General features: G+C 42.4%; 1 protein-coding gene across 6 annotated transcripts in view; it reads right to left on the bottom strand.

Moving 5' to 3' along the window:
* Window positions 1-15,356, bottom strand: part of LOC137438361 (DENN domain-containing protein 1A-like) — a 386,103-nt gene that overhangs the window by 68,434 nt on the left and 302,313 nt on the right. For all 6 annotated transcript variants that reach the window (XR_013621219.1, XR_013621220.1, XR_013621218.1 and 3 more), the window contains one exon: window positions 5,172-5,273. Coding sequence is in view for 3 of the 6 variants with exons in the window: in XM_078767519.1 (XP_078623645.1) it covers window positions 5,172-5,273 (102 nt within the window). In the remaining 3 variants the exon portion in view is untranslated. The remainder of the gene's footprint in view (window positions 1-5,171; window positions 5,274-15,356) is intronic.

Here is a 15,356-nt window from a genome sequence, read left to right on the forward strand (position 1 = left end):
TGTGTAGTTTCTGAGAAGTAAGCAAATACCTATTTTGGGGGCAACACCCTCCCCCCATAGACCCTCAAAGGGCCAGATTTTTTAAATGCCATGAACAAACTTTGGTACATCACGGGTGGTGAAGGTTGTGGTCAAGTTTCATCGAAATTGTGTGTGTAGTTTCAGAGAAGAAAGCAAATACCTATTTTGGGGGTTCAAACCTGGACCCACTTTGAACCTGGACGTGACATTGCATAAGGTCCCCTGAACTTCGTTCCAGGTGAGCTAAAAATGATGAGCAAAGCAGATATTAATTCCTCATTTTTCCTTTCCAAGATCAAGACTCATTGGAAAATGAGGTGATAGAGAGGTAAAAGGGCAACACACGGTGGTGGCGGCAGAATGCATGGTAAAAGAGGCAGAATGCTTATTGTGTGGGTGGAGGTGGTAGGCAGAATGTGCGGTGGCAGCAGGACGAGAGGCAGGGGCGGCAGGAGCCGCAGCCGGGGCAGTAGGCCACATGGTGGTGGCAGCAGCAGGCACAGTTGTGAGACCAGAAAGCATGGTGCAGGAAGCACAATGGTGGAGGCAGGAAGCACATTGGAGGAGGTGCAGAAAGCATGGTGGTGGAGATAGGAAGCACAGTGGTGGAGGTAGGAAACGTGGTGGCAGAGGCAGGAAGCATGGTGTCAGAGGCAGGAAGCACAGTGGCAAAGGTGACACACATGAGGGGAGAAGAAGGTGGGGGGAGGGGAGGGGAGGGAGAGTGTAGAGACATGAAGGTGTGAACAGCAGTGAACAGGCATCTCGCTGCAGACGAATTTCTCTTCTGGATTGAAAGTTCGTCCCAAACAAGGACACTCTCCCTCCTCTGTCTCTCCTCCCCATTCCCCCGTCTCCCCTCTCATCCCCACACATCTTCACATGCGTTCAAACTGAATATGTAACCATGCCAACGATTTTTTTTCAAACAAGTACACCGACGATTACCTTTCCAACGGTAGATAATTGGGTGAAGGTACAGGGCATGGGTTGGAGTTCAAATCGACAAACAGATGTTTTTGGGAGCGAAATACGTTGTCAGTGAAAGAAGAAGAAGAAGATGTCGTATTGTGCAGACATACAGAGAACCATTCTGCTGAGACCCATATCAATAACAGTCGCTACATGGACGGCGATCTTAAGCACTTGTGGCACTACTTTATTAATAAACAATTAATATTAATAAAGAGATGCTTAATAAAAGAATATTGATTTTTTTAATACATCAAGGCTTGTGGAAGAGCAAGAACACAGAACAGATAATGACGTTCACGGGATCAACAAAAGTTGACACACAAAGTACAATGAGAATCCAAAAAGAACGTTGCTGGTGTCCCTGGACGGTAATAAAATAAAATCTAAATATGGAGTAAAATAAAAACAAATATATCAGCTTTAAATAATAAGCCTTTACAATACAATCATGATGGGTGCACAAAACTCAACACGTCACATCAGTCTCTTGACTACCACTGGTAACATGTAACCCAGTGCTACCTGCCGCATGGTTGGGTGGTCGGTGACTAAACTGACTACCCTCACTGGCTTTCCAGTGGGGAGGGTGACTGTGACACCCTGCAGGACTAAAAACGATACCTGTTAAAGGGCGGACGAGGTCTCTTCGGGAGCCAACGGCCATCCAGTAAGGAGATGGTGTCTCTTAAGAAACACCCATCCGGTTGCACCATTTTTTTTTTAGGTAGTAGATTGTGGACAGCAACCGCCCAGGGTGGTACTACCGTTCTGACTTAGGAGCGTTAAAGTGGTGCCCGGAACCATCTTACACCCTCTGTGTCAGGATTGCTGGTCTTACTTTCTGTCTCACTCAAACTAGAGCTACCAGGCCTAGCTTTAATCTCTCTTTCTCGCAAACAAACATTATATATTTTTACCTCCGCTACCAAAGGTGGATGGAGGTTATGTTTTCACCCCTGTCTGTCTGTTTGTCTGGCTGTCTGTGAACAACATATCTCAAAAAGTTGGACGTATTCAAACCAAATTTGGCAGCGAGGTAGTGTATGTCATGAGGACGAAATGATTAGATTTTGGTGTAGATCCGGATTCGGAACCGGCTAGTAGAATTTTTTAAGTGATTCTTCACCATTGGGAGATAGGGCCAAAATCGATACATAGCAGGATATCTCAAAAAGTTATGGACGAGTGATGACTAAACTTGGTGGACGAGTGATCACTAAACTTGGTGGACGAGTGATCACTAAACTTGGTGAACGAGTTGGTTTGGTGACAAGAACAAGCCGATTAGATTTTGGTTCAGGTCAGAATCCAGATCCGGCCTATCAGTGGGATGCAAAACATAATTGTTCAGCCTGGTGGATGTTTGTGCTCTACCGTGTGTTGTTCTGGTCTTCTCTTTTATTTAAGGCCTGGCCCTGATGAGGACTATATAGTCCGTGACTGGAGCCTCCAACATTGAAACAAAACAAGACCAAAAGTCGAACAGCGGCATAGCCAGGCTTGTCAAATATTATAAACCACAAACACACCTGATTAGCTTTTTAAACAGTCGCTAATGCAGTTTATAACATTCAACAAAGAAATTTGGAGGAATCCCGACATCCATGAGGTAGGTTTTACTTACAGAACTGAGGGAAGATCTACTGTAATCTATATACCCTACAAGCGTTGGAGGTGTGCAACATTTCCCAAGCAGCTAGCTAGCGCTTGCCAAGCCAGCCGTTCCTTAACGGTTTTGAATGGAGTGCTTGCTCGAATGCTGAAACCACTTGGCGATCTCTCCACAAGAAACTTGGTAAATAAACACACACCCAATGTTCTTGAGACCCGACCATAGATCGACTGTAATATATATACCCCAAAGAGGAATGACCCTTTCTGCAGCTCCCGTAGTGAGCGGGTGTGGGTATACGTGTAAATTAAAATGTCGGTCGGTGGAGTCAGCCGTCGTAATGACATAACAGACACAAAACTGCCGCCTCTTTAATACGTAGAAGATGATATATTTTAACTTCCAGTACGTTTGCAATCACTACGAAGGGATTAGTGTTATGATTAGATTTACTATAATATTAACGTTACATTATCATTATTTCGAAAATGATATTACGATAAAAAAAACCGAGGTGAATTCCTTACTTCCTCGGTTATTAATACTAGGGCATTGCCCGTACGTGGGTGCCCGTTCCTTGCCCAAAAAAAAAAAAAACGCTACCCGTACGCTCTACCCCGCCCGTACGCCCGTAAACAAAAAATAACAACGCTCTTCGCTTCCGCCCTTCGCTCTGACTGAATTGGGAGAAATAATGCGCATAAGAAATCGAATTACGTACCGTAATGGCGGTCAGCTCGTAACGCGCACACTGTCCGGAAGTTCGCATATCGCATATCTATCTATCTATCTATTAATGCCCATTTATTCAATTATCGCCAACGTATTTTGGCTTTTTGCAATTTAATCGCAAGGAAAAGTAGAAAGAGAAGAGGGAAAAAAAGAAAAGCCTTGCCTTGCTGCAAACAGCTGCTGCAAACAACAACAACATGGAAGGCTGCACTGTCCGGAAGTTGGCATATCGCAGTTACGATTATTTTAGTGTTAATGGCCAATTATTCAATTAGCGCCAACGTATTTTGGCTGTTTGCAATTTAATCGCAAGGAAAAGTAGAAAGAGAAGAGGGAAAAAAAGAAAAGCCTTGCATTAACGCATTAACGCTTGCATTGCATTAACGGTTCGGCACACGTGATAGCTCGCTGCTCTCTGATTGGTTGAAGCGTTTTTTGGACATAGCTCGGTAGGTACTTGTCCGATTAATTACAAACCTTGAAAAGGCACATCCTCGGGTCCCCAGCAATATACCTGGCAAGTTTCAAGTATATCGGACCCGTGGTTGTCGAGAAACAGCGGTCACAGACAAACACACAGACACACAGACAGACACACAGAGATTACTGGCATTATAGATAGATTAGTGCAGAACACCGATCATCATTGATCATGAACCATACACCGCTTCAATCCATTAACCTTCCATTCACAACATTGGGATTAAAATATTCTTCATTGGGACATTGGGATATACTATTATTATTATTACGAAAACAATAATACTGAAACGATACACTACTGTATTAAGAAACCTGGGCTTAATTTGTCCGAAGCGGTCCGAAGGTGAAGCATAACGCCGAAGGCCTATACGTACCGAACCGTATTGTTGGAAGAGACATAACACCGATTCTTTCGATATTTGATGGTCATTTTAACAATCGGTTTGTTTGTGTTTCACACTGAATGAAAAACGTAAAGGTAGAGCATGGCGATTGTGATATATGACAGGTTCGACGATATGTTCGGCATGAATGGCATATAAATCAAAATGGCGGTGTGTGGAGAGTCAGCCACCGTAATGACATCAGACGTAATCACATCACCCTGTCATGTGACCAGATTCTCAGCTCTGATTGGTATATGTTTGAGGGGACATACATACATACATACATACATACATACATACATACATACATACGGACAAACACTGTTCTAGACAGCTCTGCCCGATGGGCTACGCCGTTAAAAACCACAAAGGATAATACACACAAAGTTATGTTGTGGATCTGCTGCACTATTTTAGGGCTGGAAAGGTGAGTGCTCTCTTTTGAGGTCTACCCAATGGAAAGCAATTCTTAATATGGTACTGACCATCGCGAAATGTGATTTTTGGTAATTTCTGTGACCTTTTCACCACTTTACTAATATCATCGTGCAATAACCTTTTTCTTCATATGAATATTAAAATGCTCAGCTTTGCAAAACTTCACTCAAACATTTGCCTCACTTTGCCAACTTACGGATTTGATTTTTACACTTGCAGTTTTATGCACCAAGGGACTACTTGTGGGACAACTGTTCTTTCAACTCCCTTTTCAGGTCTTTGTGCATGAATAAATTTTAAATACCGGATGCTCAAAATTCTATTTTCCTAACTGAAATAGTTTTTCTTTGTATTAATGTGGATGAGTGTGCATTTTGTGTTATTGTGGAGAAGTGTATATTTCACATCACTGTGGAAAAACCATTTCACTTAAATTAATTAATATCCATATAAACTTTGCATTTGTTCACATGTAATCATACCCTTTTGAACTAAGAAGGCAGGGCAAAAGACAATTTTCTTACCTGTTTGAAAAGCTGCAGCTGAGTTGCATTTTGCAAGAAGGACCGTGCACTCACAGACTTGTGTTCAACGAAAGCTTTATCACAGAACGTGATTGGCTGTCCCTGCGCATATGTGCATTCACATGTACGCACGCACGCACGCACACACACACACACACACACACACACACACACACACACACACACACACATCACATTGCAAGAATTTTTTTAATCGAAATACAAAGCATCAATCATCGCTCTTCCATTTACATGTCCATAATGGAAAAAGAAGTGATAAAGGGACACACACCCATCAAAGGTTGAGACTTAAGCCTGTGTGGCTACACGGTGAATCTGTAATGTGTGTCAAAATGAATAGCAACTATGCTTTCTGCAGTGAAGACGATGTTCACACTGTGTCATAGCAGTAAAAGTGCCATCTGACTCAACAATGAAAACTATAACCTGGACAAGCAGAAGAGATGTGAAAGAGCAGAGATTCAGCATAAAAGAGAAAGTGAACATCCCCGACGGGAAAGTGCGTTCTACTCATGAAGCAGGTAAAATGTATCATTGTATTGAAAAATATAATTTCGCGGAGAAGAGTGAGGGGAACATTTTTTTGTGGGTGTTTTTTATTGTTATAAATTCTAAAGACTGTTCTAAATAGAGACAAAGAGTCCTTTCAAAGACATGGGTGATGTTCATTTTTTTCCCTTTAATCCAATATGGCTGCCATACCATATGACCTATGACATCAGAGTTAGCAATAAAATATTCTCCATGAGAAGTCCCTCATGTTTAAAGTTTCACATTGATCGGACAAGCAGTTGCATAGAAGAACATTTTTAAAGTGAAAATATATTAGTCTGGAGGCATATCCCCAAAAGTGGCCTAGAAAAGGTGGTAGGGGTACACTCATGTTACAAGCTGGCAACAATGTTTTTCTGAAAGCCCAGACCTCTAGGAACCCAAAAAGTCTTGTTGCCAGCTTGGGAAATGGTTTGGACCAGATTTGTGGCCATTTTTCAAAATGGCCGCCTACATTTTTGGTGTTTTCTAATATTTGAGCTCTAGAACTTATATCTGGCTGTCTTAAAGGTCTCTAGGGTTATGACCTTATAACATATAGTCATACAACAATCCTCACCCAAATTGGGGTGCATGGCATATCTATAAGTGGTTTTATTGAAGCAAAAAGGCAAAAATATGCCTGAAAAACGCCTTCATTTTGATTTTTCCAAATCACTAAATTGCATACTGTGAAGTTGTTCTTTGGTCAATTTCTTTCAAAATAGTTTTAAAATTTGCCCAGATCCCTCCTCTTCATTAGCAAATCTTCAGGAATATACCCAAGTTCTCAGAAAATATGTTTTATGCATGATCAGCTACCCCTACCCCCTAAATCACAAAACGTGCCAATTTTCAATATTTCCAGATTCCAACCAATATCATTGTTGTATGACTTTTTCTCATCATCATAGGTCCAAATTAACTTACTCTATGTGATTAGGTGTTAATAAAAATTGAATTTCACACTTTAGTGAAAATCCAAGATGGCTGCCAAATGGCCATAGAATATTTGGTGGCGCGAGACCATAAGACTGCAATTTCATTCAGAGGCACTTCTAAAATGTTCCATTTATACTAAATATATGAGGCACTACTATTCTATAGGTCACATGTATGTGAAAGAGTCTTGTTGAGTTGAAGATGTATTATTTTAGAGGGGGACTTTATGTAAAATTTATGTTTTATAACATTTGAATTTCAGGAAAGTAGTGTGGATTTGGAAGTGCCTTGTTTGCGGAGTATATTAGTTCCAACATAGCTGACAAACAAGGCACTTACATAAATGAAGACATAGAAGATTGTAAAATATAAGCTATATTATTTAATGTAAAACAAAAATAAACATACATAACTTGTATACATAATGCAAACATTATTATGTTACACTGATCCAAACAATACAAACGTCAATGCAATGCTTGCACCTTTAAACTAAACAAATATTTGGCACTGAATTAACAAAGTCATACCCAACAAGCTAATCTGGCTATTCATACATAAGTGACAGAATGTGGGATACAGTCATATCATAGACTAGTAATACATTGGTGGAACAGAGCTGAAGCAAGACTAGTTACATTACGTCAAATACAGCCAGCATAGTAACAATATGACATTATGGAATATACTCAAGTTTCCATGCATGTCGTCTAATCACTATCAGAGTCATTGAGGGGGTTCCTGCATAAGTCTGCACATTTGCATGCCAATGTGCACCGCAATCCATTTTTCCTACAGTTGCACCTGCCAGTTAGACATGGACGGGCCTTTGAGGTACATGCACACGTCGCAATTTTGACACATTCTGCTGTGAGCCCTTCCTTGGTCATGAGACGGGGCATCAGCTGGTTGTCCTCAAGGTACCAGCCGGATGTTGTTGGATTGGGGATTCCTGGATTTGGCACATTGGCATGTGGCACATGTGGCACATTGGCACATTGGCCACACATTTGCCTCGTGTTCCCTGTCCATGTCTTCTATTAGGGCACTGACCTGGTAGGCCTTGGGCACCAGACGCCTCAGAGCACTGTAGATGGCCTCATCGTCTGCCTGCTGGAAAGCTCTCGAAAGGTCCTCTGATACCTGATTGATTTCTGCATCAATCTGTACTTCATTTTCATTCAGCCAATGTAGGATCTTCTGCCACAGAATTCGCCATAATGCCTCAAACACAAGCTTGTGGGCACGGATTGTGCGGTTCCATTGTTTCCCGTTGAGGATGTTCTGTGCAGTGTTCTCGCCATACACACCACTTTCTACCAGAATGTCCTTCAAGCCGGAATCTGCCATGTACTGTCCAATAACCTTGGTGAAATTCATTTGAATATGGAAACCACCAAGCATCACCACTAGGTTTTTGCATTTGCCTGGTTTGGCCCACTGCAACATCTTGGCTTTACAGTACAGTTGCTCATCAAAGGTAAGTACTGTATACGTTTGCCCTAGTGCAGCAGTCATCCTTTGGCAGTTTTGAATCACTGTCCAGATGGTGTCAAACTCATGTGCAGGCTCATTGATTATCGGCATAGGCCCTACTGTAGTCTTTGCTGGATTCACATCAGACACACGCTGGTTAAATGCTGTCCAGCCTGGAACATGCTGGTCCTCGGTGTGAGACTGACGTGCAAGGAGCCATGACACATCTATGGCCATAGCCTCAGAGATAACCTGGGCATCCGATTCCATATACCAATCAGCTTTCACAGCTACTGGAAATGTTGCTTCGGGTTTCTGGGTGCCCATGCCTGAAGGTTGAATCTCATTGAAATGCTCTGGCACAGTTACAGATCTGCTACTGCTTGACTTGACATCAGGTGCAATGGTCTTTTCGCCAGGTATGCTTCTTCGAAAGGCAGCAGACTGTGAGGCATGAAAGGAGCCTTGACCGTCAAGGGTCTCCTCTATGATGTCAATGTTATCATTAGCATATCTGATGTATCCTTGGTAGGTAGCTTGTGCAAAATTCAGGGGTATTATTGTGTTGTTTTGCTCAACATATCTGGCCAAGACAGAGTTTGCAAGGGCAGTGTCAGCTCTTCTTACAGTTTCATAACTAACACCATGTCCTGCAGCATGCATTAGTTGCACCAAGTCCTTGGACCTTGTTGCTTGGTGAACAGTGAGAGCTAGCCCTAGTTGCTTTGGTGTCTGCTTTCTGCCACCAGATGCCAAACATACTATGTCCTGTGCTATGCTCAAAATCCTTTTGCTTTCTCCATCATCATCACCTTCGGAGGTCCCTTCAGAATCTTCAAATATGCTGTCACAATCACACAGCAGGCGTAGGAAAATGTAAAGGCTTTCAGGAACCACCTTCTGTGCACTTTCAGTATTGATGTCTCCAATATCTGAGTGTCCTGGCATTGTCTTGATGTCATTTCTCATTTTGACTGCCACTCTGTAAAGCCAACTCAAGAGTTCCTTGTCCTTTGTTTCGGCTGAGAAAGATGGAATGTGCTGGGAGGTTTCATCAGAATCTTGTATCTCACTTTGTTCTAGCTCATCTGCCATCTCTGCTAAGTTCTGAACAACAATACCTGTTTGAATTAGTGGGAAGACTAGAAGTGAATCCTGTTGATTCATGGACTGTACAAAATCTGCCCTATCTCCTAATACCCTTTTGACTTTGTTCTTGAATGCTTTGTAACTCTGTCGGTCACATTGCTCCACACAGACACTGAAGTCTCTTCTCATCATGTAACAGTATTGGTGCCAGATGGTTTTCATGGTATAGATGTCTCCTCCAGACAGCCCAGCATCCACCTCCTCGATCATTTTGTTGAAACAAACATCTGGTGGATATTCTGGGCCTTCTTCTACCACAGTTGACTCAGACTTCCTCCTGAAGGTTACATAACAAGGAAGGTGGTACTTCCCTTCAGCAGCTATTAGGTCACTTATTCCTGCCAACCGGCATCTCATAATCTTGTTCTTTTGAGCATCATTTAGTATTCTGTCTGAGGTCTCTAAAGTGGCTACATTCCTCAATTGCTTTCCTGCCTTATCCTCCTGACAGAAAATACATTTGTCCCAGGACACTGAAGCAACTGATGCTCTAGAAGAGGGGCGAATGCATGTAGATGGTTGGTCACACGAGTCCTTTGCTTCCTTTTCATGCCGATTTTTCAGTCTCTCAATATGGTTGGCATGTGTAAACTTTGAATAACAGCCCCTGTGCCATACTATGTGTTCTTTTTCATCATCAAGGTCAATACTCTGTATTCTGTCAAGTGTTGAGATGTACTCATGGTCATGGTATTTCTGTCTCGTAATCACACAGTCTTTAAAGCGTTCGAGACCAACATCTGTGGGCTTGGTTGTCTTTTCATTTTTTCTGTTGCCTTGGCAAATGAAGCATGTGCTCCAGTCGATGTCCAGTGCAACTGATTCTCTCTTCCGTCTCCCGCCTATCACAGCTACAGGTTCCATCTTCATTCATATCTGGAAAGAGACAAAGACTATGTCTACCACAACACTGAAAGCTATTTACAGCACATGCAACAAGCAATATGTTATAGTACATTGTTAACACAACAATTATGTTAAAATGATGATTCGGGCAGGCAGGACCTGAGGAAGGATACAAAGGAAAGCATCATTATTGCAATATATTATGTCTCAAAAATGTGTTGGTATCAAATGGTAGACTGCATTACCTTAACTTAACGTCATAATGTGAAATATTATATTTTATTGGCCATTTGGCAGCCATCTTGGATTTTCACTAAAGTGTGAAATTCAATTTTTATTAACACCTAATCACATAGAGTAAGTTAATTTGGACCTATCATGATGAGAAAAAGTCATACAACAATGATATTGGTTGGAATCTGGAAATATTGAAAATTGGCACGTTTTGTGATTTAGGGGGTAGGGGTAGCTGATCATGCATAAAACATATTTTCTGAGAACTTGGGTATATTCCTGAAGATTTGCTAATGAAGAGGAGGGATCTGGGCAAATTTTAAAACTATTTTGAAAGAAATTGACCAAAGAACAACTTCACAGTATGCAATTTAGTGATTTGGAAAAATCAAAATGAAGGCGTTTTTCAGGCATATTTTTGCCTTTTTGCTTCAATAAAACCACTTATAGATATGCCATGCACCCCAATTTGGGTGAGGATTGTTGTATGACTATATGTTATAAGGTCATAACCCTAGAGACCTTTAAGACAGCCAGATATAAGTTCTAGAGCTCAAATATTAGAAAACACCAAAAATGTAGGCGGCCATTTTGAAAAATGGCCACAAATCTGGTCCAAACCATTTCCCAAGCTGGCAACAAGACTTTTTGGGTTCCTAGAGGTCTGGGCTTTCAGAAAAACATTGTTGCCAGCTTGTAACATGAGTGTACCCCTACTGTCACATTTCCTGGAAGTGCCTCCAGACTATATTGCAATAATCTCATCCCCTTTGGGGTGAGACTGAAAAGAAGACCTCTAGGCCAATTAATAATAACGGATAAAGTAAGGAGTCTTTATGTACTTCTGCAGGAGCAGGAGGGTGAATTGTCAACCTCAGACCCATTATCTGCAAGCCGTGGCTGGTCTGACTGCTTCAAGAAGTGTCACAACCTTCATAACCATGCATTGACTGGCGAAGCTGCAGGAGCAAACATGGCTGCAGCAGACAGTTTTCCGGAAGAACTGAAGGTGGTCATTGAGGAAAGTTGCTTCATTCCTTAGCAGATATTCAGGGAACGAAGGGAACATTTCCCACAAACATAAAGATATTCAATGTGGATGAAACAGGGCTGTATTGGAAACGGTTGCCCACAAAAACCTTTATTTCTCGTGAAGAAAAAAAGAGCATCGGGCTTCAAGGCTTCCAAGGACCACTTTACCATTCTGCTTGGTGGCAATGCGGAAGGGAATTTTAAGCTCAACCCCTTGCTTATCTATCATAGCGACAATCCATGGGCCTTAAAGGGCATTGCTAAGTCCAGTCTTCCTGTCATCTGGAAGAGCAACAGAAAGGCATGGGTCAACAGTGATATCTTGAGAGAGTGGCTGGTCGATTATGCTCTGCCTGCCTTCAATAGCTACTGCAGGAGGGAGAATATCGACGATAAAATTCTCCTCCTCATGGACAATGCAACTCCTCATAATTTAGCTTTTGAGACAATCTGCCCTCAAGTCAAGGTTGTGTTTTTGCCCCCCAACACAACCTCTCTGCTGCAGCTGATGGACCAAGGTGACATCGCAGCCTTCAAGACTTATTAACTGAGGAGGACTTTTCATCGACTTATAGAGGAGACCAAAGGTGAAGGTCAGCCCACCCTCATGCAGTTTTGGAATTCATTCAACATCAGAGATGCCATTTCCATCATCAAAAGCACTTGGGACAACGTAACCCAAAAAATGCATGAATGGCGTGCGGCGCAAACTTATGCCTGGCATTGTCCATGACTTAGTGGGATTTGACACAGAAGCTGTCAAGAAGGACATCGTAGAACTTGCCCAGGACATTGGCTTCCACGAAGTTGGCGAAACTAATGTGGTGGAGTTATTGGTGTCTCACTCTGAAAACCTGAGCAATGAAGATCTCATGGCACTGGATCACCGGAGAGCAAGTGAAGAGGACAAGGAAGAGAAAAAAGATCAACAGAAAGATGAAAAAGTAAGCTGACGATGAAGAAATTGGATGAGGTTTTTTCTCACATTCAAGCAGCGACGAAATTTTTTGAGGAAAATGACAACCAATATGATAGGTCGGCTAAAGTGGCCAGAGGAATCAACAATGAGATTGCATGCAACTGGGAGATTTACCGCATGAAGATTCAGGCAAAGAAGCAAATGTCTCTCGACTTATTTTTTTGAAGAAATCTGCGGCAACATCTCCAAACATTGGCCTTCAGAAATCGTCTCTTTCTTTAATCAACCTACAACCTGACAATCCCAACGAACTTGAACATAGAAATCAAAGCGTTGTGACCGGAAACAGTACTTTTGCCTGCATCGTAACCTTCCACAAAATGATTCGTCTTCTTGCGCATCCCACCGCGTGGTGCTGACAACTTGAATAGCCACAGGAAGTTGTTGGCAGCCTTGAAATTCTTGCTCGTCATGAAGATCTTGTGAATCAGGTCTTCCATGCAGATGATGCCGTAGCGACCGAGGCAGCGCTCAACCAGCGAGTTCTCAGTAAGCGCAATGCACTGCTTATGAATCTTCCCATAGCCACATTTGTAGATCAGTTCAGGAACGTATTTGAGATTGGGGTAGCCCCAGGTGATGAAGGGTTCTGCAATGCGAATTGTGACTGAAAACACAGACAGTGGACAAAATGAATAGTCCCAAGTGGGACAAGTAGTTTGTCTCCCGATGGAGGGTGGAACTTGTAGTCGGGGTACATGACATGATAAATTTTATTTTCAGTTTCATTCGATGGAAAATGATGTGCCTGTGGGGGCTGAAAGGCCTGATAATACGATTGTATTCACGCAGTGAAAACTATGTACGTTGAAGCGTGTCCTGAATTTATTTTAAAATTTCCATTCGTTTTTGTCCGGTGAAAAGTGTTGAAACTTTCTCAAGTGTTGAAAGGGTCTTAAAGGTCTAAACCTCCAAAGCGTCTATAGGTCTAAGGGATCTAAAGGGTGTAAATGTCTAAAGGGTCTATGGTCTATAGGGGTTTAAAGGGTCATAAGGGGTCTAGTCAATAGGGACTTAAAGGGTCATAAGGGATCTAAAGGTCTAAAGGGTCTATGGTCTCGAAGGGGTCTAAAGGGTACATTACAATAGTAGTTAGGGTCTAAACGAAACAGTCTAAGGGGTCTAAAGGTTCTAAAGGATCTATAAGATGTAAAGGGTGTAGAGGGGTCTAAGGTGTTGAAAGGCTCTAAACAGTCCAAAGGTCAAAAGGGTCTTCAGGTGCAAGGTGTCTATAGGGGTGTAAAGGGTCTAAAGGGGTCCAAAGGATGTAAATGTCTAAAAGGTCTAAAAAGGGTCTTAAAAGGTCTGTTAAACCAAATGCTGGCCTATTAAAAGCACAACAAGAAGACGACGTCAAATACAATTACAAAACAAAGGAACTAAACATGTAAACAAAACAATGAAACATGTAAACAAACAAAACATTGAAACATGTAAACAAACAAAACAATGAAACATGTAAACAAACAAAACAATGAAACATGTAAACAAACAAAACAATGAAACATGTAAACAAACACAACAATGAAACATGTAAACAAACAATACAGACAAACATGAATCTCATCATCTCAAGTCCCCACGTGATCTATCCAACATGTTCTTGGTACACTGGAGTTTTTGGCACTGAGGTTGCAAAAGAAAGCAAGGGAAGCAAAAGCTGCTTCTGATGGCGGTGATTAATCGAAGTGGGCAACATTCTGCCAAGAAAGAAAACGAGAAAAAGAAGGAAAAGGGAGCAACCATGCTGATCCTTATTTGGATTTTAAAGGGGTTTTTTGTACACACAAAACGGAATCAAAGGCAATAAAAACCCAGCCATTGGCACACTCTTGCTGTCCTTTCTTCTTTTGCTTTTGGTGCATAAAAAACTAGCTTTGCACAAAAGGCCTCCTTTTTATGCTTTAACCGAAGCCACAATCCCCCACAATACCCCCGCGCGATCACCGCTGCCTCGCCTCCTACCCTCATCCCTCAACTCCCAAACGAGGCTCTCTCAGCAAGGGCAGCATCAGTCATTTCATAGAGCTTCATTAACGCTGCAGTAAGAAGGTTAGGGAACTGAGCGCAGCCCCCTTCAGTTGGACACTTTACCTATGCGTACTAGTAAAAAATCTTTTTCTTCTACAGGCACATTTTCACTTGATTTGGCAAAGTTTATTTGCTTTTCTAAACCATTAATATAATGACTAAAATCTTCTTACTGAAACAGCTGTTCATGAATGGCTCATTATATTGTTTTTTTTCCTATTCTCATATGATCATTATACAGGGATTAAAAAAAGAAAAATCTGCTATTGCATTTTCATCAGTTGATTCCATACAGACTATATCAAATACCCCGTGTGTTCAAGGCCATCTCTGGCAAGAGAGCAGGTTGCCTTCGGCGCTCATCGTATGTGCAACCATTACCCTTCGGCGGCCTTTGGGGGTGGGCTGCCTGTGGGGGCTTTGCCTGATGGCAAAGCAGGCTTCAGTTTGTCACAAGGTGTCTGCCCCCGTTCAATTCGCCTGCTCGTTAGAGAGATTAATTAACGAGCATTTTACACGCTGCCCCGCCCCAAGCTTCCCCTCTTCACCCTCACTCCCCGTCCCTGTCTTGGCGGTCTCGCCCCCGCAATCCCCTCCCTGGTTACCCCACCTCTCCCTCTGTCGGTTTCAGCTGTGGCTTACACGTGCTAATGAAATCCCAAGAGACTCCGGTTCCGACGCGAAACGGCGGGCGCACCGCATGGTGCAGACAAAGCACGCGGCTGATGGAGGGGTGAAGTGAGAAGGCAGAGGAGGGGTGGCATGAAGGGTGTGTTGGGGGTAGGCGAGAAGTAGCTGGTGCTGAAGGAAATCGCCTCTGGCTAAGAGCAGTACTGGTTATGCACCTTGTCTTAGGAATTGGTAATATGAATGAGGATGACTGAAACAGCCTGAATGACAAAATCAGGGGTAGGATACAAAGAGTGAAGGAGCGGGGAGGGTAT

The sequence above is a fragment of the Myxine glutinosa genome, chromosome 13 (genome assembly GCF_964187855.1).
Source record: "Myxine glutinosa chromosome 13, kmMyxGlut1.1, whole genome shotgun sequence".
Classification (NCBI taxonomy): domain Eukaryota; kingdom Metazoa; phylum Chordata; class Myxini; order Myxiniformes; family Myxinidae; genus Myxine; species Myxine glutinosa.